This window comes from Neospora caninum, chromosome IV (assembly GCF_000208865.1).
Source record: "Neospora caninum Liverpool complete genome, chromosome IV".
In the NCBI taxonomy this organism is placed as follows: domain Eukaryota; phylum Apicomplexa; class Conoidasida; order Eucoccidiorida; family Sarcocystidae; genus Neospora; species Neospora caninum.
The window spans coordinates 659,018-680,952 of NC_018389.1; the positions used below are offsets into that span (position 1 = coordinate 659,018).

At 54.9% G+C, this 21,935-nt stretch overlaps 2 protein-coding genes across 2 annotated transcripts in view; both read right to left on the reverse strand.

The window, feature by feature from the left end:
- Window positions 1-920: 920 nt before the first annotated feature.
- On the reverse strand, window positions 921-2,764 carry NCLIV_010370 (ubiquitin carrier protein, related; the record flags this gene model as incomplete). The annotated part of the gene is made up of 4 exons (XM_003880552.1): window positions 921-1,018; window positions 1,542-1,759; window positions 2,146-2,249; window positions 2,741-2,764. The coding sequence occupies 4 exons, from the start codon at window positions 2,762-2,764 to the stop codon at window positions 921-923; spliced, it is 444 nt and encodes a 147-aa protein (XP_003880601.1).
- A 4,754-nt stretch (window positions 2,765-7,518) lies between these two features.
- NCLIV_010380 (DNA polymerase, related) overlaps window positions 7,519-21,935 on the reverse strand; it is a gene marked incomplete at both ends in the record, with an annotated part of 21,392 nt that continues 6,975 nt past the window's right edge. The window contains 21 exons of the mRNA XM_003880553.1: window positions 7,519-7,636; window positions 8,173-8,217; window positions 8,408-8,472; window positions 8,950-9,040; window positions 9,525-9,724; window positions 10,071-10,218; window positions 10,419-10,464; window positions 10,671-11,709; window positions 12,094-12,258; window positions 12,667-12,966; window positions 13,412-13,922; window positions 14,087-14,942; window positions 15,388-15,460; window positions 15,791-16,102; window positions 16,446-16,628; window positions 17,008-18,112; window positions 18,566-18,880; window positions 19,439-19,593; window positions 19,870-20,043; window positions 20,155-20,531; window positions 20,917-21,257. Coding sequence (XP_003880602.1) covers window positions 7,519-7,636; window positions 8,173-8,217; window positions 8,408-8,472; window positions 8,950-9,040; window positions 9,525-9,724; window positions 10,071-10,218; window positions 10,419-10,464; window positions 10,671-11,709; window positions 12,094-12,258; window positions 12,667-12,966; window positions 13,412-13,922; window positions 14,087-14,942; window positions 15,388-15,460; window positions 15,791-16,102; window positions 16,446-16,628; window positions 17,008-18,112; window positions 18,566-18,880; window positions 19,439-19,593; window positions 19,870-20,043; window positions 20,155-20,531; window positions 20,917-21,257 — 6,619 coding nt within the window. The remainder of the gene's footprint in view (window positions 7,637-8,172; window positions 8,218-8,407; window positions 8,473-8,949; window positions 9,041-9,524; window positions 9,725-10,070; window positions 10,219-10,418; window positions 10,465-10,670; window positions 11,710-12,093; window positions 12,259-12,666; window positions 12,967-13,411; window positions 13,923-14,086; window positions 14,943-15,387; window positions 15,461-15,790; window positions 16,103-16,445; window positions 16,629-17,007; window positions 18,113-18,565; window positions 18,881-19,438; window positions 19,594-19,869; window positions 20,044-20,154; window positions 20,532-20,916; window positions 21,258-21,935) is intronic.

Below are 21,935 nucleotides of genomic sequence, written 5' to 3' on the forward strand. Positions count from 1 at the left end.
TTTTGGGAAAGCGCCGCAGTGGCACGTGCCTCTATGTTCACCGAGGAACACTCCCGTATTTCTAGGCTTATGGGGTTCCTCTCCCTGGGGAGTCTCGGGCGCGTTTTTTCAATTTCGTTTGTCATGAATCGCGGGGGCCGTTGCGCGTCTGTGCCTAAAGTTTTCTGCGGGCTCGCGAAGTGCCTATCTACTTCGTGGGTCTTTTGCTTTGAAGCGGAGCCTCCGGGGAGGACTGCTTTTCCCCGCGAGGCCGGGCGTTTTCTGGTGAGCCCGCGCTCGCGAGAGAGCATCGCGAGTCTCTCGAGGCGCACCGCGCCAGAAAGAAGACATAAAATTGACTGTATCTGGACACGAACAGGAAGAAAAGCGAGGGTTGCATCTCCTATAAAAGTGCCGATCACCGGAAATCTCCCAGTCGCCCTCAAAAAAACGACGCGTTCCCCGACATCTCGCAGACCCTTTCGAACTCGAGCTGTCTCTGCCCACAACGCGCATGGTCACCAAATGTGCGCAGAAATATATACATACAGAGACATATATACGCACACGACTGTCTCAAACGCCTACACAATGCACGTCTAAGCACATGCAATCCACGTGTGTATCGGCGCTCGCCGACTGGGCTTTGCATGCGCAGGAGAGCGAGGTGAACAGCTGCGGCCAGTGTGACCGAGGAACGAAGATCCACCGCGCTCGCTCCGAAACACACAACTGTGGATGCTTCTCTCTGTCTCCCTTTTTCTGGCCCCGCGCATGCGGTTTCCGGCAAAAAGTCTCTCGCGCCGGCAGACCTACAACTGAAGGCAGGCCGCGCCTCGACAGCCACCGCTGCATGCGCCGCGTCGGTCAGAGCCTGCTTCTCCACTGTTCCGGAAAAAGACACTTTGCGCGAGAGGCGAGAAAAGAGGCGAGAGAACGATTTACTGAGCATACTTCTGAGACCATTCCCGAGCTGTCTGGTCATACCGCATCCGATCAGATTTGTACAAGTGCGCAATCTCGGGGACCAGAGGATCATCTGCAAAAAAACAAACCTTCAAAAATGCGTCTCTGTCCACACCGCCCTCCCTTGCTCCATCTGCACATTTACTGATATATATATATATATATATATATATACATATGATACACGGAAATAACATCTCTATATGTTCTCCTTTCTTGTCTGCGGCACATCCTTTTCGTTCTCTCGGTGCACAGGCATACGCTCCAGGAGAGGTAAAACAACACACGGCTCCGCCGTTCAAGTCCCCATGTCGCCACGCACTCCAAAGCGATACACGGGTCGAAACGGCGGGAATTTCGCGGCGCGTTCCGTTTGTCTACGGACGTGAGAGATCGCCGCTACTCACATACTACGACACAAATATGACAACTGCACAGCTCCACAATCTCCAAATGGGTGTGCAGTTGAATCTATATATGCGTATTCAGATGTGTACGCACAGGCATACAGCATATATATATATATATATATATATATATATACATGTGTGCGTGTGCATCGTTTTGCGAGTTTGATTCGTTTGTAGCGTCCTCACCAGGGTTCGGGTCTGTGAGGAGAGAAGAGATCGAGAGCAGAACTTTGGAAATCGTGAGCGCCGGACTCCATTGATCTTTCAGGATGTCAAGGCAAATAGCGCCCTGGCTGTTGATGTTGGGGTGGTAAATCTTGGTTGTGAAGTTGACCTTCGGCGGCTTAAATGGGTAGTCACTCGGGAAGTGAATGTTCAAGAAAAACACGCCTCCGCTGTACGGACTGCGCGCGCACATCCAAAAACACAGAGACGCCACAGAAATGGAGACGGGGGAAAAGGGCCGGAGAGACTCCCGTCACGTCATTTTTTCACAAACGAGTAAACGCCACACGCTCTCAGCAGAGAATGAGGACGGCCACGCTCAAAAGACAAACACAAGACGGAAACAAACACACGGAAACGCGCCCAGAAAACGGTACAAAAAACCGGAAAGGATACACCATCTCCTTTGCAGGCGCACCCAAACGTGGCGACCGATAGGAAGGTATGCGCCCACGTACGCACATACACCCACATGCATATACATATATACATATATATATATATATATATATATATATGTATTATGTACATATATGCATGTGTATATAGAGACAGAAGAGCGTACCTGTCTTCGGGGCCCATGATTGTTGCTTGCCAGTGAAACATGTCATCACCCACGGGGCCCGCAGAGCAGTTTGTGGGAGGGTCTTTGCTCAGGTCGTTAAGTTCCTGCAAATTTACGCAGAAACCCAGGTGTCGAACTTCAGCTGTTCGTATATAAAAGTACATATATATAGACGTAGCCACTGGGGGTGAGCCTCGCACACAAACGAATTTATGCATGCAGATAGGACAGGTGAATCCGGGTGTCTATTCATCTTCATGGGAGTACCGCCTCTCGCTGCCTGATGTCGCAGGCCGGGGCTGGTAGACTTTTTTTGACTGTCTGCCTGCGTCTACAAAGAAAAACATCTAACCCCTCGAAAACAGTACAGTTTGTTCTCAAAGTTTACCCGTTACGTAAACGTATATACTGGAATATGTGGCTATGTATGCGTGTCTTTTTCTAGGGCCCGCAAAGCGCAGAAGAAGGCTCGTGAACACCTCAAAAGCTCTCGGGGTAACCCCTCAAGATGTGCGTAGTTCCCTCCTTTGGCTGTTTCTCAGGACAGGCGGAGGGAAGAGAGAGGGACGCGCGCATGCAGGCTTTGCTCGCTTACCTTGTTGATGCGTTTCAGCGCCATGGTGACTGACACCTATATATGTTTGCGAACCGAAGGTTTCGCGGAGATCGAAGAAGTCTCTACAGGAAACTGACTGGCGGGCGAGACCCTTTGGGACGACAGATAGGCGAGAAGCGGGAAGTGTTTCCCTGGAAGAGAGAGGGCGAGGAAGAAAGGAAACGCGAGAACCTTCGGCTTCACTGGAGACTGGACAAGAGAGAAAGACGTAGCGGAAGTTCCTGGCTTCTGAAACATAAACACACCAAAAAGAAAAGAACAGCCGTCGAGGCGCCTGTCCCGGCGCAAGTTTAAGTCACGGATTCAAAACACGAACAAAAACACGCCCGCAACGCGTCGCCGTGCTGACTTCCCCGCACACCCTCTCTGTCAATTCCGTCAAAGAAGCAAAACACGGACTCTCAGATCTCCACACGCATGCTCGCGACACCAGCGACAAGTCGATAAAAATCCGCATCGTATCTGTGTGTACTGTATACACGCTTAGGGGGGAATTTATAATTACGTAGCTGCAACAGCGCGCCGGAGAAAACCGCGAATCTGCGGGGATTCCCCCTTTTGCGCCGCTTTCTTTCTCCAAGACTAGTTAACTGTAAGACCAACACGGACGGCGAGGGTGCACAGAAGACAGAAACCGCGCAAGAGAAGCAAGGACAAATGAAGCGGAACCATTGGTTATTTCCCCGAGGTGCCGTTTTTTAAAAATCGTAAGGCGTCGGGGGTTGGGGGTCACCGCCAAAGTCCTCGGTTTTTCTGTACATCTATTTGTGCGTACGGCTATTTCTTTTTGCCTGTCTTTTGCAGGAAACCGGAGCGCAACCGCGAGGGATTTTACGGAAAAAAGTAGACGGGCCTTCCTCTGGCGGTTTCACGCGCTCACTGTTTTTTCCTTGTCACTTGTCTGTTGCTACCCCAAGCGGCCACGATCGCAAGAACGAAAAACACGGTGCCGCCCTCTCCCTCTGCCGACGTGTTTCCGCGAACGCCAAGTAACACGACACGGAACCACCAAATAGGCAGAAACAGGAAACAGAAAGCCGCAAGAAAACGCCGGTTTTCCCCGGCGCTCTGGCGAGAGAGCGTTTTCCGCCGTCTATTTCTACGCAAAGTGTATCTCTCCGGATAGTGTACCTGTTTCCTTCCTCGTTTTTACCGACGGGGGTACGACGTCAGACCTGGTGTATGGGGGCGGGAAGCCGGAACAGACGAGAAGAGAGGGAAGAATGGCGACGGCAGAGAGAACGAAAAAAACGAAAATCCAAGGTGGTAAATGCGATCATGTCTGAAAAAACGCCCTCGGGGGTGGTTGTTTCGTGCGCCCCACCTCGCGCTCTCCGTGTCTGCCGCGTATCGCCCTGTCGCGAACAACAGAATCACGTAAAACACACACGAGAGTGGAGTCTGAGCCGTGCATGCGGCCACAAACACTCACGGGTCCCGCGAAAAGAAGGTCGAGGCACATGCAATCTGTCTCCCGCCCTCAGTTTCGGCCTTTACAAGAAAACGAGAAAGACCTCGAAATCGCGCGCGGGTCTTTCTGGGCTGTCTATACAGGTGAGCGGGATGCAGTGTGTGCAATGGAGAGCCTCGCGCCGTGTGAGCAAAGAATCTGCAAATCCGCACCGAAAACAGAAAGAAGCACATCTCTGTGCTTTTCTCCATGCGAGGGATGCACCTCGAAAGAGAGACGCGTTTCGCCACGCGCGAAATGCGCGCAGAGAAGGAGCTGGACTCGTCGCGGTCTGCCGGCTGACGATCCAAACAGAGAGGTTAGAAAACACGACGGCCTGACACAATGGAACGGGGAGCGTCTAGGTCTGTTCCCTTCCGTTTTCCCCAACACTGGGACAGATGACGAGGGAAAACCGACGAAAAAGGAGCAGGATCCAAGAAAAGGCCGTGCCGTCGAGTGTATGTGCGGTTGCCCGTGGCTTCAGAACTGCACTCTCGCCGCCCCCTTTCGTCGGAAAAGGCGAAAGTACAGGAAGTCCGTTCGTCGGCTGCGCGAGCGCCTTTACTTACGCGCTCTCCCGCAAAAGTAAGACGGCAGAGAACGCGAGAAATAATGGGAACTTGACGGGTTTCTCACCTCTCTCGCTGTTTTGGCGGAAAATCTCGGCACGTCAAAACCCAAGACGGCGTAAAGCAAAAGTCGAGGCAAATAGGATGGCGACTTCAGATTGGAGCCAAGCAGCGCACAGCTTTTGGGTCACGAAATAGACATCGAAGAAGTGTAACACGTCTGGCAGGAAGCGTTTCGCAGAGAAAAAAGAATGAAACGCGAAAATTCGAACGGACGCCCGGTCCGAGTTTTCGACGGCGTGAACCAGCGGTTTTCAAGCTCCGGCTGAACGTTTTCTGAAAGGTAGAACGGAACAGAGATATTGACTCGGTCTCTTCGTAGAGGAAAAATGGCTTTCCGGAGATGAAGGGGGCGTAGATGGAGGGTTTTGCCCCCACTGACACTAACGCTTTGCGGCTGAGTGTCTGACGAGCTGGGAACTGCGCCTCGTGGCCACAAGGCCTTCTTTACACATCGCAGCCTAACCTTTTCGTCAGAAACTTCGCGTTTGTGCACTCTCCAGCAAAAGTCCTGTCATCTTCGGGGAGCCGTGAGTCCGTGTAGCGGTGTCGTCTGTGCACATCTGTGCACACTTCTCAGGGTTCCCTGGGGACGTTGGCGTAGTTTGCAATCTGCAGAACTCTCGGTCACCCCTGGCGTATCACTGGGGAAAAAGCAACTCCACAGAAGAACTGACTATCGAAAACCTCTTGGCAGCACAGGAAGCAAACGTTTTGAGACCGACGGGGGTTTGGCGCTTAAGCGACAGTCTGTAGGGAGGGGTTCTTGTGTCATGTTTATCGCGAAAGTGGCGTTTTGATGCGCCATACTAAAGAAAAGGAGCGAACCGTTTTTCGCTGTGGCCAGAGACCATCCTTCGAGTCTGGGAGCAGGCCCCGAGACTCGAAGGCGGACTGAGTTTTCGTGTGTGGCCGAAAGCGTCCAGGACTGAACCCGTTTTTAGCGGTACACTGGACATGTGGATTGAAGCTGGTTTGAGGAGGTACGCACCGAAAACATGTCTCGGAACACCGCGTCGTCGCCGCGGAGTTTCCAGTATGCACTGGAAGGGGAGAGGCGGAATAGAGGGAGCATGCTGCAAATAGGCGGTTGAACGTGGAGGAAATCGGGTGTTGGGGCTATGTTTCCCAACTCGCACAGGCCTCGTCTTTCGTAGCGATTCTTTTTTGGTTGCGTGTCGCTTCACAGTGTAGATGCCTTCAACAGAGTAATCTCATCGTGTGGACGACGCTGCCTCTTCGCAAAAGAAGGAGGATTTCTCTCCTCCGCGCCAAAACCGCTTTTCGCCTTGCCAACGAGAACGCGTCTGAGCGGAGATTAAAAACTGGCAAGGAGACGTGGGTTCAACGCCTCGACACCGACCCAGCAGAACGCTAGGAGTGATGCTCTTCTCACAACGACATGTCGTGTGAAAGTGTAACGCTTTCACGATTCGCCAAAACTGTTGCCTTCTGGCCCATCGCTAGAGAGACTGACCGCGTACGCCGTAACCGTACAAGCACTCAGCGAGTTACTGAGAGACTCCCACAAGCCCAAAGCCGTAACTTGGTAATCTCAATGGATTGCGATAGAACCATAACACAATGAGATTTACACAGTTCAACCCTGTATTGTTTAACTTAGTTAATTAGTGTTAGGTCTGATATTCTATATTTTCGCAAACACGCGTAACGCCGCGGTCCGGAACGCTTGTCGGGCGAGCGAGGGAAACTGTTTGGAGACCCTCATTAGTTTGCGCGACTCCCACATTTCGAGTTCTTTCTACTTTCAACACTTCTCTGTGACGAAGGCTACGGGGACTTCTGATTCTTCACCTGAGCGGGGTACAGCCCTTGGTAGAAATGTAGTCGTGGCCGTACTTAAGACTCGAATCTTTCTTTTGCAAGCCCATGCATTCCTACCGAGGACATTATGAACCTGTACCCAGTTCCTACCCCGCCGACAAAACTCACAAGAAGGAACCGAATCTGCTGGACAAGAAATCAGGTGAACAGAGCCTCTCTCTTCGGAGTATGTGTGGCTAGAGAGATGCGGAACATCCCAGCAAGATCAAATCGGCGCTCTGTGCTTCCAGGCCAGGCACGTTCGTGCACCGACTCAGACTTGAGGAGTTCTCTGCAAAAGTGTCTCGTGAGGCGGCGCTGTCCCAAAGATAGAGTGAAGTCAGGAGGCCCCAGCTGTGACTGAGAAAACACTCAACCAGTTCTTTTCAAAAGTTTGAGCTCCAGAGGGAGGCGACTACCGCCGTAAAAGGCCTCCAAAGTTGTCCACCGCACGCGTGCACGTAAAAAGCACCGATATGCAGAGATGTGTACACCCCACACGTAAATCCATATACACACCCATACACATGCATAGGTATGCACTCCGGTTTCTAGATATACAGTGGTATTTTATAGCGTTCCCTTTGCGCGCTGTAAAGGTTGATGAGACGCCCTGGATTGCTGTTGCCTTCCCTGTTCTCGATTTGAGAACATGCGGCATCCTGACGCACGAGACAGGAGTGACAACGGGGCCGTCAGACTCGCACACAGTACACGAACTCGGGGCAAACAGGCACGGACAGCCAAAGCGATTGACAAGACAGGGAACGCGGGAAGGCAGGAAACGAGAGAAACCTGAACAAAAAAACTCCACGGGAGGGAAAACAACAAGAAGAGTGGCTGTTGTGAGTCTATGCAGATGTCCCATCACCAAGAAGCAAACATGCTTGCTGAAGAGCGGCCAGACGATACTGAAGTTTGTCGTATCCCATCTCCACCGCGAACTCTTGCACGGACTCGATGAATTCCCTGCAAGGAAAGGCACATTTGCACAAGAAGAAACACAGACGATACAACGCATGCGCATCCACCCACAAACGTGTGTGTACGGTTCACACGCCGTACTCCCAAATTTCGTGCTGTTGCCGTCAACCCGTGTGTTGGAGAAAAGAAGACTGACGCATCCTACCTAACCTTTTTTACATGCACTACATAGTTGTGCATATACATATATATATGCATATGTAGACCCAAGTCTCAGCATATATTGCTCGGATTCACCAGTCAACTTGTCTGAACAGGAACTGAAGTCCAGTCCAAAAATGTCATTTTCACATATATATATATATATATATATATATGTCTCATCAGAACGATCTATGAATTTATGCATGTATACTCGAGGAAGCGGAGTTTGAGTGTATGTGGAGTGTGTGCCGAGGCCAAGGAGATTGTTGCGTGCGTGTTCCCTCTGAAATCTCTCTTTCTCTTTTGAAGGAAAGAAATTGCAGACAGACCCGGAAGGCGTTGACGGCGTGGACGCCTGGTCGGATAAGAAAACTTACTCCCAGTCCTCTTCCTTGAGTCTCGGCTTCAGCGGCTTGCCGCACCTGCACACCAGGCGTGACCGACAGGAGACAGCGGAGACACCAGTCAGAGAGGAGACCGCACGAAAAGGACAACATCAGAGAACAGAGGCGTATCGACACAGCAATCAATGCGTCGCTCGAAAAAGCCCGCGCATGTACACCCCGCCAACCTGAGAGAAAAACCGGAGTTTTTCTGACTTGGTGTCCTCACCGGCACTTGCTTCGCCGATACAGAGCATTCACAGCGTTGCACGAAGAGCATGGATGATCTTGGGCCTGAAGAAAGGTGAATGAAAAAACACGATACCAACAAAGTTCAGAGGCCTCTCTATCTCTCATCAAAAGAGCGCCCCTCTGTGAACCGCTTCGTACAACACCATACAAATACATGCGCATTTGGAGCGCGTAGGCGCACGTGCAGGAGGATCCTGCGGGCACCGTGGACTCACAAAAAACGTAACTGCCAAGATACGTGTATAGCGAAACACGATATTTGACATACACACGTGGCACGAAGACCAACAGATGTGTTTATAAAGTCTGCGCTTGTCTCGACTTGGGCGCACTGGCGTCTCTCCAGGTGTTTCCCGACATCACACTTGCGTGACGCGACGCACCGCTGCCCCGCTGTCCCTCGTTTCTGCACTGAATCACAGACAAATGTGGGCAGGCTTGCGCCTGCAAATCTCCATTTTCCTGGCTTCTCTCCCCCTGACAGGATTTGCTGCACGCAAAAGAATTTCCTCTCCTTACCGCGTAGGCGTAGTACTTCTCGCCGACAGCTCTGTAGAGCAGCGCCTCGACGAGGGGATCGGGAAACGCTTCTCCGCACCTAGGACAGTTGCTGCAAAAACACGCAGAGACACATCGGGTGCGCGCGCGCGATATCAAGGTCTTCCTCTCTCCCTGGTTGTGTCAAATGCATGCAGAGACGGGGCGATCGAAAGAGAAAAACATGGGAAGATCGCTCCCGCACCGAGCGAACTACAACAAAATACCTTGTAGCCGGGCTGGGGTTTTGGGAAGTGCCGGCGACGAGAGGAAAGCTCAGAAGAGCGTGGTATTCTAGGACTCTCATGAACAGCGTCTCGGAGAGGACAGCGCCACAAGAAGGCCTTCGAAGATCTGCACACCTTCTGCTCCCTTTCAGAAACGCGAGTTCGAAAAACCTTTTCTCCACTTTTGACACGAGAGAGACCAGAGAGGCGCCATGACCATTCCGACGGCAGGCGGATGTCGTGTCGCATGCGAAAAACGTAGGCGCGAAGAGAGGTTGGCGCACAAGATGCAGACTGCTTCCACTTTTAATCGCCGTTCTACGTCCTTACCATGTCTTGAAATCGACAACTTCTCCATTCTCGAGGACTTCTTGTTCTTCGCGGATGCACAGAAGGAGATCCAGATCGTCGACCGTGTGACAGGCTCCGCACTCCACGTCCCGAAGCATCAGTGACTTGAGAGGACTGCGCCACGCGAGGTGACAGAATTCGCTCTCGCCCGTCAACGCGAACAACTCGTGGCGTCTCTCCTGAAAAAGGCAGGAACGGGGAAAGGCAGGATAAGCAAGAACAACGAGAAACGAGTACGGAAGAGACGCGAGAGAGAAGGAAGAGGCAGACACACAGAAGGCCCAGGGAAAAGAAAGGACGAGAGACAGACCAAAGCGCGACCAGGAGGAAGCGTAAGGGGAGAGCGGGAGTCTGTGACGGCACGCTGTGTAGTTTGTCCTTCTTGGCTTCTCTCTCTGAACCCCGCGCAGAGGCGTTTGTTGCATGCATGACGAACAAAGCAAAAAGGAGACGCGAGCGTGATCCTCAACGCGAAGGCGCAGGTGGTGCGCGTTTCGCCTGCGTCTGCCGTTTTGACGGTCTTACGTCGAATGCTTCAGCCCAACTGTCGACAGTGAAGTCTATCGCTCGATCCATGGCGAGAAGACGAACAAGAAATTTCACCGCCTCGAGACGCCAGTTCCCGCCTGTGTGGCGGAGACGACTGCCCAGGCGGTTGGGGAAGTCGAGTTGCCTGCAGAAACAACAGGGACAGCAGCGACACCGAGAATCTCTACGGCGAAAAAGGAGACAGCGAGAGGGCGAGAAAAGAGAGCCCGGGAAACAGAAGAAAGGGGCGAGATATCTCGAGACACAAGAAGGCAAAGGAGAAACGCGCGGAAGGGAAAACAGAAAATAACAATCAAAAGAGAGAAAGAAAAAGGGGAGACGCACTTGAAAGAGAGATCGCCGTCTGCTCCGTCCGCCGAGTCGCCGTAGTCTGCGAGGACACGAACCAAACGAGAAAAATGCGGCTGTCGATGAGATATGCGACGCCTTTGAAAGGCGACACAGGAAAAAACAGAGGAGAGGCGCCAAAAAGTTCAAAGATCCAGAACGCGCAAGAAGGCCTGGAGGGCCTTGTGGAGGGCCATCGCGAGAGCCCCACCAGAGAGACACGCAGGGAGTCGAGTTCCGCGAGCTTACGGTTGAGGAGAAACCGTGGATCTTCGAGGCAGAGCAGCACATGCGAGAAGAGAGACAGTTCGTCTCCGTTTTCCACTGCCTGCCTCAGCAGCTGGAGCTTCTTGGCTTTCCTGGGGCCGCCTGAGCGTCCGTCTCCGTCCTCGTCGCCGCGCTCTCGCCCCCGCGCTTCCACTTCCTCGCCCTCGCAGGTGAAAACCAAGTCTTGGGGATCGAACCAGAGCTTCGCGACAAATCCGCGAATGGCCTTCTTCGTCTCCTCCGGAGACATGAGCAGCAGCGCTTGCGGCAGGTGATTGCCGAGGCCGTCGAGCGCGTCCCTGTCTGGATTGGGGGCGACGTCGTCTTCTTCCTCAAAGATTTTCTTGTAGAAGTTCTGGAGGGGCGAGAGCACAATGCGGTCCATCAACGCCGACAGGAAGCGCCGGAGTGGTGCAGGCAGACAACACAAAAACACCAAGTGGTCTTCGACAGGCGAGAACGGCGCAAGGCCATCTCCATCTTCGGAGCCGTCTCTCCCGTCCTCCTCCATATCTTCCTCCATATCTTCCTCAACGTCCTCCTCCATATCTTCCTCAACGTCGTCTTCACTCTCAGCCTCTCCGTCGGCGGGGGACCTCCTTCGGCCTCTTGAATCGGCGCGGTCTGCTTGTTCTCGTCGGCCAAAGATCTCGTCGATCTCCCCTCGCCACGCTTCTCGGCCTCTCCCAGCCCCCGCGTTTTCTCTCTCTTGCGCCCCTCGCCCGCCTTCTCGCTCCGCTTCGCGCTCGTCGAAGATCTCCTTGTACCCGATCCAGGAGGACGCGTCGAGCTGAGCGACGGCGACGAAGGCGGAGGAGACGGTGACGGGCAGCGCGTCGAAGAGCGCCGTGCTGTTCAGGTGGCCGATGACGGACCGCAACTGCTTCTCGCCCTCGCTCAGCAGCACGTGCGGCGTGGCGACCAGCAGCCGCCGCGGGTTCGCAAACACCACCGAGAGGTTGCGCCGCTCCGACAACTCCGACAAAAAGAGAGAGAAGTAGACAGTGCAGTAGCGAAGAACCTGCAGAGACGCCAGAAGAGACGGTGGGCGGACGTGGCCGACTCGCGTCGCAGAGGGGAACACGGGACACCGAGAAGAAGAGAGGGAGAAGAAGAAACAGGGAAAAACAGAAGAAGAAGAGGGAGAAGAAGAGGGAGAAGAAGAGGGAGAAGAAGAGGGAGAAGAAGAGGGAGGAGAAGAGGGAGGAGAAGAGGGAGGAGAAGAGGGAGGAAGGGCGACACAAGGGCGCGAGCTCCGAAGGAGGCGTTTCGGGGAAGCCAAGGCTCGAAGAGAGAACTTGGATCTCCCCTTCTCGTCTCTCCGGTGTCGCCCGAGCGCGGGTATTCGGGGAACCCGTGAGTGGTTTCGGAAAGTGACGCGTGCATGCAGGTTTTGTGCAGCTACCTTTTGGTGGAGAGCAGGATCGAAGAGGAGCGCCTCGGGGCTACAGACCCAGGCGTAGAAGAAGTTCGGCAGAGAGACGAGGTGCCGAACAACGGAGGGATACGCGACGCGTCCACGCAACGACGAAAGGTCTCTGTAGAGCTTCTCCAAACTGCGGCCGAGAGTCTGAGAGAGAAAGCGAGGCAAAAACACCCGCGCATGACCACGATTTCGGCTTCCAGCTGAGGAGCCGCTCTTCGCGTTTGCACCCCAGGCGTGAGACTTCCATCCCGGGCCCTCGCCGCGCGCAAGTCTCAGGTGGTAAACAGGACGGCCAGAGCCCCCGCTTTTCGCCAAGCGCTCCAATGCAAACGCAAAGGAATGCATTCCATCAACCAAGTTTTTGTCTGAAGCGAGGACTTCAACGCGATAGGACACACACACTGTTTGCCTTTGCACTTCGATTGAAAAGCTGGCCCACGGAGATCGCCTCGCGCCCCTCCTGCTTCGTTTCCTGGGTTACCGCCGCAAGGCCGTGTCGCCTCTTTTTCTTGTCCCTTGCATCCCTTGCATGCATCTCCGTTTTCTCCTCACTCGAAACGCTGCAGGGTGGAACTGGCTCGTAGAGTGGAAGTCCGCGAGACTCTCGTCGGGTCCGTTGGCGTCGTAGTCCTTCTCCTGGAGCTCTTCGTTTATTCCCTTCTGGCCGCGCTTCCTCCGCTCTTCGCTCTCTGTCTCTCGACGCGGCGAGGAGAGCGACTGATGCTCTTCCTTCTTCAGCAGCGTTTCGCGTCGGACAGCATTCAGCGATTTGCTTTCGCGGTTCAGCCAGTCCGACGCAGTGGTGAATTCGGGATCGATCTTGTCGCAGAGACGCACGCTGTTGAAGATGAGCTTGAGAAGACAAAAGACGACACACACGGGAGCGACGTCATCACCATATCAAGCGCCGAAAAAGTCCAGGAATACCTCTGGCCTCTCCGAGTATTTTTACACAATTTTTCAGCCCCCAGACCAGGCCCCACGAGGGAGAGATCCCCTCCACCACACAGAGTTCTCTCGGCGCCGACTCTTCCCCCAGTTTTCGGGGGACGCTCGGCGGGGGCGTGGGTACGGCATTTCTGGACACAGTTTTGACGACACACAGGTTTTGACGGTCCCCAACGAAGAACGATATCCGCGGGTGGAGTGGGGTCCGAGAGACTCGCGGCCTGGACGTTTGACTCGCCCCGTTTGCGAGTATAAGGGAGGCGGGGAAAAAGCCGGGCGAGAACACGGAACCCAGTCGCCACAGGGACTTCCTCGAGAAAGGTGCCGCGACTTCGTTTCGCAGTCTCACCGAGTCGTTGAGGAGAATTTCAAAGCAGACGGAGCGGTAGATTCCAGGTTCGACGATGGGCGTGATGCTCGAGGCGAGGTCGTAGTCGGCGTGGTTGAGGGCACTCAGGCGGGCATTTCCCAGGTCAACATCTCTTTCGACTTTGAGACCCAGAGAGAACTCGGGGGCGTCTGCGTCTCGCGCGTCGCGCAGGCCGTGCTTCGGAGACGCTGGCAGCAAAGGCGATACCTGCGGAACTGCATGCAGCAGATCTGGGCGCCCTCCCCACAGAATCCCTTTCCGCTCACGCAGGAGCTGCGCGAAGTGGAGATCGAAGAGCAGGCGCGTGTGAGGCGCACAGACCGGCTGCCCCGAAGAAGAGAAAAGGAGAGATGACGGCGACGAACGGCGGGGCGAGGCGAGGCCCAAGAGAGTTCCGAGAGGGAAGGAGAAGAGACGGGAGACCCAGAGCGACTCCTCGAAGATGCGGTGCTGCCAAAACAGGAGGGAGATGGACTCGCGCAAGCACTCCCTGAGGGCGAGACAACGCAGACGGAAGACGAGAAAGAAAAGGGTGTGGAGACGCGGCGGAGCGCGACACATTCGCCACTCAATCGCTGCGACCGAGACTGTAACATAAGGCGGGCGTGGGTCGTCTCGATCTCGCCCCGCGCGTTTTGCCGCCCCTTTGCTTACTCTGCAAAGTTGCTCTTCTTGATTCTGGCCAGTCTGCGGTCGAGGCCGGGACACGCCACGACGGGGAGACTGTCTCCGCGCCCTGAGGGCGAGAGGCGGTGCGCCGGCAAGACCCAACTCCCGACGGCCTCTGCAGGGAGCGTGGAGCAGAGGTAGACGACGGATTTCGAGGCAGTGGAGTGGGAAACCGAAGGCCGTCGCTGACGCTCTCGCAGGTGCGTCTCGATGTCGCGCAGCACGGTTTGCACGGAGCGGTGCGGCGACGAAGAAGAGAGACGCAGCACTGGCGGGCGACGCAAGTTCTGGAACGAGGCCGAGAAAGCCTCCAAATCTCGCTCGTCGATCGCCTCGATCCCATCAACCTCTTCTTCGTCTTCGCTTCTCTGCGCTTGGGACGCAAACGCGAGAGAGCTCGCCTGGCTCTGCGCTCCCTGCGTCTCGGTCGTCTGGCTGAAGCCGCAGTCGCTTTGGCTGCTTGGCGCCGGCGCACCCTCTGCACGCATCTCGTCCTCGGTCCTCTCTCCGCGTTTCCGCTGAAGCGCCTGCGAGAGCGTGGCGAGAAACCGGTCCCTCACGTCCTTCGCTTCGACGCGCGCAACGTTTCCCTCGTTGACCGCCCCCCCAAAGAAGAAAGCAGCCTCTTGCTTGGGCTCGTACACGGCCGCGAAGATCCTGTCGGGCGAAGGCGAGGCGGCTGAAGCGGTCGGTGGGCTGTGGTGGAAAATGTGGACGAAAATCGGCGAGACGGAAGGCAAGTAGGAAGAGGACGAAGCGAGAGAGGAGAAGGACGATCGCGACGAAGAGGAAAACCGCGAGAGAAACGGAGAACGAAAACGCCCGTCTGTGCCGCGAAGCGCTGCACGCAGGAAAACACGAGAACAGAGAAAGCAGAGAGGCACTGACTCCTCAGTTTAGTCAAGGAAGCCTTTGTTCACAGCTTTCTTGAAACCTCCAAAGGCTTTCCACATCTCGTCCAAGACTTGTGGATCCTCCGCCATGATAAACACGCAGCCATATATGCTCATATAGAAACATTGGCGCGGGAAGAACTGCGGAACGAGGCATGCAGCGAAACACATAACCTGCAGAAATGTATGCACGGACGCGCACAAAAGAGAGTGTTACAGAGGGGAAACCGCAATGCTGAAGACAGCCGTTGTTCTGCTCCTGTGTGGAGCAATGTGCCTGTCCGCCGTTTGCGCGAAGCGTCTGGTTTTTTTGACCTTCGCTTGCTGCTGCCAGGCTCTGCTGCGCGCCCGGCTCTCACGTTTCGGCTTCTCGCCGATTTCCCCGCTCCTCACCGTCGTCGAGCTCGGTGGAGCCGACCAGCATGGTGTTTCCAACTTTCGACAGGAACTGGAAGTCGAGGGGAATCTGTTTCGAAAACGGAAACGAGCGCGAAGGCAGGGACAACGCGTGTTTGACGGCACGTCGCGAAAATCCGCGAAACAACGTGGCTCGGCCGGCGATACGTGCTCCGCAGTCTTCAGCGCTCGCCTCGCCACCAGGCTCCATCTGCGGTGGGCCTGTTCCGCGAAACCGTTCTCGTCCTCGGGTTCTTCCGAGTTTTGTGCTCTTTGCACGACGCAGAAACGCGTTGGCACACCTTTTCTCTGTCTCTCTCTCTCTCTCTGTACATCCACTCACCAAACCGTCGCCAACGACCGGGAGGAACGTCTCTTCCCCCCCCTCTTTCGTTCTCACCTCCGTCTCGTAGATCGCTGCAGTTTCACTGTAGAACAGCGAAGGCAGCTTGTTCTTTTCTCTCTGGAAGAGACTCTCGGGCATGGTCATTTCGACCAGGTCGTGCTGCCGCATGCCTCGCGGCAGCGCAAAGACACCGCGGAGGGGTTTCAAGGAAATGTCGGCGTCGGGCGAGAGGATGTTTCGGTCTTGCAGCAACTCGCCAATGTCTCGCTTCGTGTTCAGAAACACCTGCCTGTACACCTGGACGGGGACGGTGTAGAAGCCGCGCGACGCGTCGGTAGAGACCCGACAGTAGAAGAGGCCTGGATCCTGCAGAGAGCGCAGAGGCGCAGGGGAAGCAAACACCCGGGAGAGATGTTTTGTTTTGGGGAGGTCCAGCCTTTGCCGGACACGGACTCACCAGAAAACGTTCAAAGTCCAGGACGGACAGAAAGACGCTGCGAGCGGACCAGCACGCGCCCCACAGATCGACGTGTTTCCTCCCCGCCGGACAGGGAGCGCTTTCGCCTGCAGACCAGGAGAGGGCGGAACCCGCCAAGTCTCTCTCTCGCTCTCTCGCGGAAGTCGCGAAAAAGAGGAAGCGTCTCTCGGCGCAACCCCGTCCCTCCCTCCCGCCTGGCCAAGAGAGAAGAGCTTCGGAGGAAACACTCACCCGTGGATCCACGAAGAAGTCGAACAAGTGCCAGGGCTGCGTCAGAAGAAGCGCGACGTCGTGCAGCGAGAGACCCCAGTTCTTCATCAGCTTCACCGCTCCCAGGTTTCGCGTCAGGACGGCGGGGGTGAGACCGGCCGGGAGGCGCTGGACGGCGCTGAAGGCGCGAGACTGACGCAAGTGCTGAAACAGACGAACAGAAGAGCCATCGGCAAAACGTGCGAAACAGACGCAGAAACGGAAGGGCGAAAGCGACCACAGGGCGGGAAACGAGCGGAAGACCACCCAGGAACTCCTTTTTAACTCTATACACACACTTTAGAGACAAAAATGTAGGTGTGTGTGGATGCCAACAAAGTACACAAAAAACGTGTGCTCTGGCTTTTTGCTGTTGAAGCCGAGATATACATCTCGAGGTCGTTGCGTCTCGCGTCTCATCGGAGGCTGCACACGGCCTTAAGCACGAGATGTGTGAACTATTTCGATCTGGCCATCCACGCGAGGAGAGGGCATTTGTGTCTGGACACGGTCTCTTGTCGAGTAAAGAGACACACGGTTATACCTCGCGCTGTTGTTTCCACTTTTGTTTTTGCGCAGCGACCCAAGCGCCGACGTCGTGCTTCCACATTCGTTTTTCTTCGCGGCGCTGTTTCGCCTGGCGTTCGCGTTCTTCTCGCTGGGTCTGCAGGAGCTTGTCTTCCTCCGAAGGTTTTCTGCGCACGCCGTTCGCCTCTGTGATGTTCTCGACGTCCACGACGGTCTCTTCGTCTCCAAACAAGTCGTCCGCGCTCGGAGGGCGTTCCTGCGTCTCCGCTTCGCCCCTCTCGCCTTTCGCCTCCGCCCGCGGGGACTCGGGGGCGTTCTCGAGCTTGTTCTTCTTCCAGCGGAAGAAATGCTCCATCTTGGCCTGCAGCGGATTGTTCGTTGCTTGTTGCTTCTTCAGCCACTCGGGGACGGCGACTTCTGGAATCGGGTTGGGAAGGCCTTGGCGCATCGCCGGAATGCAGAGGATCTTCTGGAACTGAACGTCGAGGCGCTCCGAGTAGTACGACCAGTCGATCAGTTGGCGAATGTCGATGGACGCCAGCGCGAGAGTGTTCGCCGCCGACGCCCCGGCGTCTCCTGCTCCGCCAAAGGTTTGCCCCGAAGCAGAGAAGGAAGAGACCGATGTGGGCGTCAGGTTCAGCCATTTTTGGTAGTAGAACGCCTTGGTCTCTGGACTCGAGTGAAACAGCTGGACGGGGACAGCGCGCGCAGTCTTCTCCACGCCGACGGGGCGGTTGACGACAATGTACTGCGTGCTGACGGGGGCGTCGGTGAGGTACGTTTCGTTTCTGAGAAGCTCCGCGAGGCGCTTGCCAGTGGTGATGCTCATGCTCTTTCCCAAGCCCTGAGAGACGACAGGCTTGCCGAGAACCTTCTTCGTCACAATCAGCTCCTCCAAGTCCTCGTCGTCCTGCACAGAGACTCCTTGGCTAGTCAGGAGATCTCGATACCGATACGCGACCGCCGCCGCGGCGCGGTACGCCTCCTCCTTCGTCTTCCCTTCAATCAACTTGGGGAAAACTTCCGTCTGAAACAACTTAACGATCTGCAACTCCCCGCGACGCTTCACCTCGAAACCCTTCAACTCCGAAATCGAGCCGTCCTGCGCAAAGATCACGTATCTGACAAAGAAAAGGGAAAAGAAAAGAGAGAAACTGATGGGAAAAAAGCCAGAGAAGAAGAGAGAGAAAGGCGAGAGAGAGGAGAGCGGGAGGAGAGGCGAGTTGCAGGTGAGGACAAACAGAGAGAAGAGAAAAACCGATGTCGCGTATCGAGACAGTCGCGCCACATGCGCGGCAAAAAACAGTTCCCGTCCAGCTGGGCCCTATATCCGTCACCAACAGTCAGTCCGTTCTGCCCCGTTGTCTCCTTTTCTTTGTTTCCTGTTTGCCCCTTTTCTGCATTGTTCTTCTCCCTGACTTCTTCGACTCGCTGCGTCTCCGCCCGCCCCGTTTCAGCCTGCGTTCTGCCCAGTCTCTCCTGCCTTCCTTCTCCCTCTTCCACGTTCGCCTCTCTTTTCCTTTCTGCGTATTCTTCCATTCGCTTCTTTTTCTCTTCTTTCTCGAGATTCCTACCGTTTCTTGAGCAGATCGTCGCTCTTTTCGCTGGCGGGGAGGAACATGGCTCTCCAGGGGCCGTCGAGCTCGAAGTACACCTCATTGCGGACTTGGCGCTTGAACGTTTGCGTCTCTTCGTCAAAGTCGAGGTACTGATCGTTGGTGTACCGGCGATGGACGTCTTGATTCAGAATCGTCGTGGGAAACTCGAAGCGGAACTCCTTCCCCGACTTGTCGTGGAAGACGTACTTTTGCGGAAACTTTTGCGGCAGCATGCACCAAATGCCGTCTGTGTCGAGTTCCATGGTCACTCCCAAGCCGTCAATCATGTTTCTGCGGAGAGACACACACGCGGCAGTCAAGGAAAAACCGAGGTCGCCCTCACGACACGGAAGCGCCACGCGCGAGATCCCCTGCTCTGACCTCAAACCCCTCGCCAAGCGACGCAAAGGTTCTGCTCGAAACGATGTAGCTCTGACGCCAAAACACAGACTTAGCCTAAAGGTGAGGGCTCGACAGACGGCCGCCGGACTGGGGAACGAGCGCCAGGAAGAGAAACGACAGTCGGAAATAAAAGTCTCTCTTTTCGAAACCAAAAAAAGGCGAGCCGGCTTCTCAGGCGGGCGCGGGCTCTCCTCGTCGTGTGCGGCGTCGCCGATTTTTCGCCTTTTTTTCTGGCCTTAGGAGTCTCATTTCAAGAAAATGCGCTTCGCCTGACCCGCGCCGGAGCCGTCTAAGCTGGCGCCTGTCCTCAACACTCTGAACCTCCCTCTCTCCGCGGCTCTGCTCTTCGGCGAAGTCCGACTCCTGCGTGTGTCCCTGGTTCCCCGTTCCTTTCCCGCCCCCGCGCGCCGCCGCGGGATGTGTCCTGGACTTTCGAGAAGGCCTTACTTCGCGCCCTGAATGATGTCAGCACCTGCCTTCGTCACGACGGCGCCCATCTGCATGGAGTACCACCTTGCAGCGTCGCGCTTCACGTATCCGTAGAACGAGTTGAGGATGCACTTGTGCGCGAGTTGCAGAGAGTCGTTCAGCAGAATGACGTCCTGAAGGGAAACACAGAAGGGAAAAAGGCCGCAGAGCCGAGATCACACAGGAGGCAAAACTCCGGCAACGAGAGAGAGACGGACCAAGCACCACAAAGAGATACTCAACGTTTTGTCCACGGTCGAGATCAGAAGAGAACGCCGGAAAAACGTGGGAAGGCAAAGAGCAATAGGATGGTGTCGAGACGCTTGCGGAGAAAACGTGAGACGCGCGAGGCGCGCGCCAGCCCAGCACCGAGAGAAGAAGGCCCAAAGAGAAAGGCGATGGAGACTCACGTCGGCATCCTTCTTTTCTTGGAAAGTTCCGCCTTCTCTCTCCAGTTTCTCCCGAAGGCGTTCCGCAGCCTTCAGCCGTCTCTTGAAAATGTAACGTCGGTCTCGGAACGCTCGCACGGTGTCGACGTAGAACGGATTCTCCCGCTGACACACAATCGCCTCCTGGTCCACTTCCTGAAGGCAAGACCCAGCAAACCGAAGGAAGCGAGGAATTGAGAGCGAGAAGAAGATTGCCTCCGCTGCGCTGGGGACAAACCGTTCGCCGGCATCGCTCTAGGTGGTTACCTTTTGCATCTTGGTTTTCTTGTACGCCTTGAGAGAGAAGTCTTTCACGACTTTGATGAGTTCCATGTGTTTCTGTTTCTCAGTCAACTCTGTCCACGTCTTTTTTGTCGCGCGGGCGGCCTGCGTCTCTTCCCTTCCAAATCCTTCTCGGCCTCGCTTCTTCTTCTCGCCTTCTTCGTCTTCTTCCCAGTCGTCCTCGCTCGCCTCGTCCTCGCCCTGAGCTTCCTTCGCAGCCTGCGACGCCTTCTCCCTGCGGTCGCCGGTCACCTCGAAAAGTTTCATCTTAAGCTTCTGCTGCAGCGGCAGAATGTGTCCCTTCTCGGCGGGCGAGACTTCCAGTTTCCGGCGCCACGTCATCCGCCGCTGACACAGCGCGGCTGCACGGAGAAGAAAAACCCGCAAAAAGCGCGAGGAACGTGAAGACGAGAAACTGGCAAAACGGGGAAACAAAGCGGGAAACACGCACCGAATGACCGACAGGAAAAGGATAAACGTTGAGAAAGGAGAGAGAAATACAAAGGGAGGAGAAAGAGAAAGAAAGAAGTAGTGAGAAAAAAAGGGAGAGCAATCGTGAGAGAGAAAGGAAGGCGACAAAGGTAGAAACACATACACAAGGGAATGTGCAAGGACGGGAAAACGAAACGACCGAGAAAGAGCGACGAGGTGAAAGAGAGGGAGTAGAGAAGACACAAGACACAACATACTAGAGATCATGACATCGTGATCATGCCTGTGTCGCTTTTCGCAGCTCTTTTTTTTCACCTTCTTTGGAGAACGGGCATTGGCTACAGAATTCCTCGTCGACGACCGCAGGAGGTTGGAGTCGATGCGTGAGGATGATGTTGGGGTACATCGCAGACACGTCCAGGTGATAAATGACCGGGAGTGAACGGAGGACACGCGCGTTTCGCAAGCTGACCAGGCGATCCAGGATGTCTTGTCTGTGCACCTGCCAGTCTGGGAAATCCTCTGGAGTCAGCGACGACGACGACGACGCGTTCTCTTGATTCAACCAAAAGAGAAGCGTCTCGTCCAAAGAATCAATCAAAAACTGATACGCGTCGCTGTCCAACGTGAACGTCTCTTCAAGGTCATTGCGGAAACTGCACACAAACAACAGACGTGAAAACAAACACACATCCAGCGACGTATATATCCACAAACGCACAAACATATACATGCACACAAATTAATAGTAGGCTTAAATATAAAAGAGTCTCCAGAACGGCCTACTTGTCTCCTTGAGTGCAGTTCGCCATAGTCCATATACCCATATATATATATATATATATATATATATATATATATGGGTATAGGGCGCATCCTTAGATTTGACTCGACTGGAAGACGAGAGTTTGTCACGCATCTTGTGTCCAACACTGCAGATATGGACACAGGGTGCATGACACGCCGACGAAGAAGAGGCAAGGTCGGTAGAGCCCGGCTCTTCTATCGAGCAGAAATGAGGAACAGGCAGTGACAGAAATTCTGAAGAGAGAGGAACAGCGGAAAACCTCATGGCGACAGAAGGAGACAGAGACGGAGAGAAAGAGAGGGAGGAGAGAGAGACGGAGAGAAAGAGAGGGAGGAGACAGAGACGGAGAGAAAGAGAGAGAAGGTGACTCCGAGTGCGCATGCCAGTGCTTATTCGCCGAAATGTGTGAGTTTGGCAACAGGTGAAAGACCACATCCGTCTCCCCTCTTTACACTGTTTTGTCGCTCCCTAATATTTTTTGAGACTCGAATCATGAGGAAAACGTGACGGCAACGAACTGTGGCAG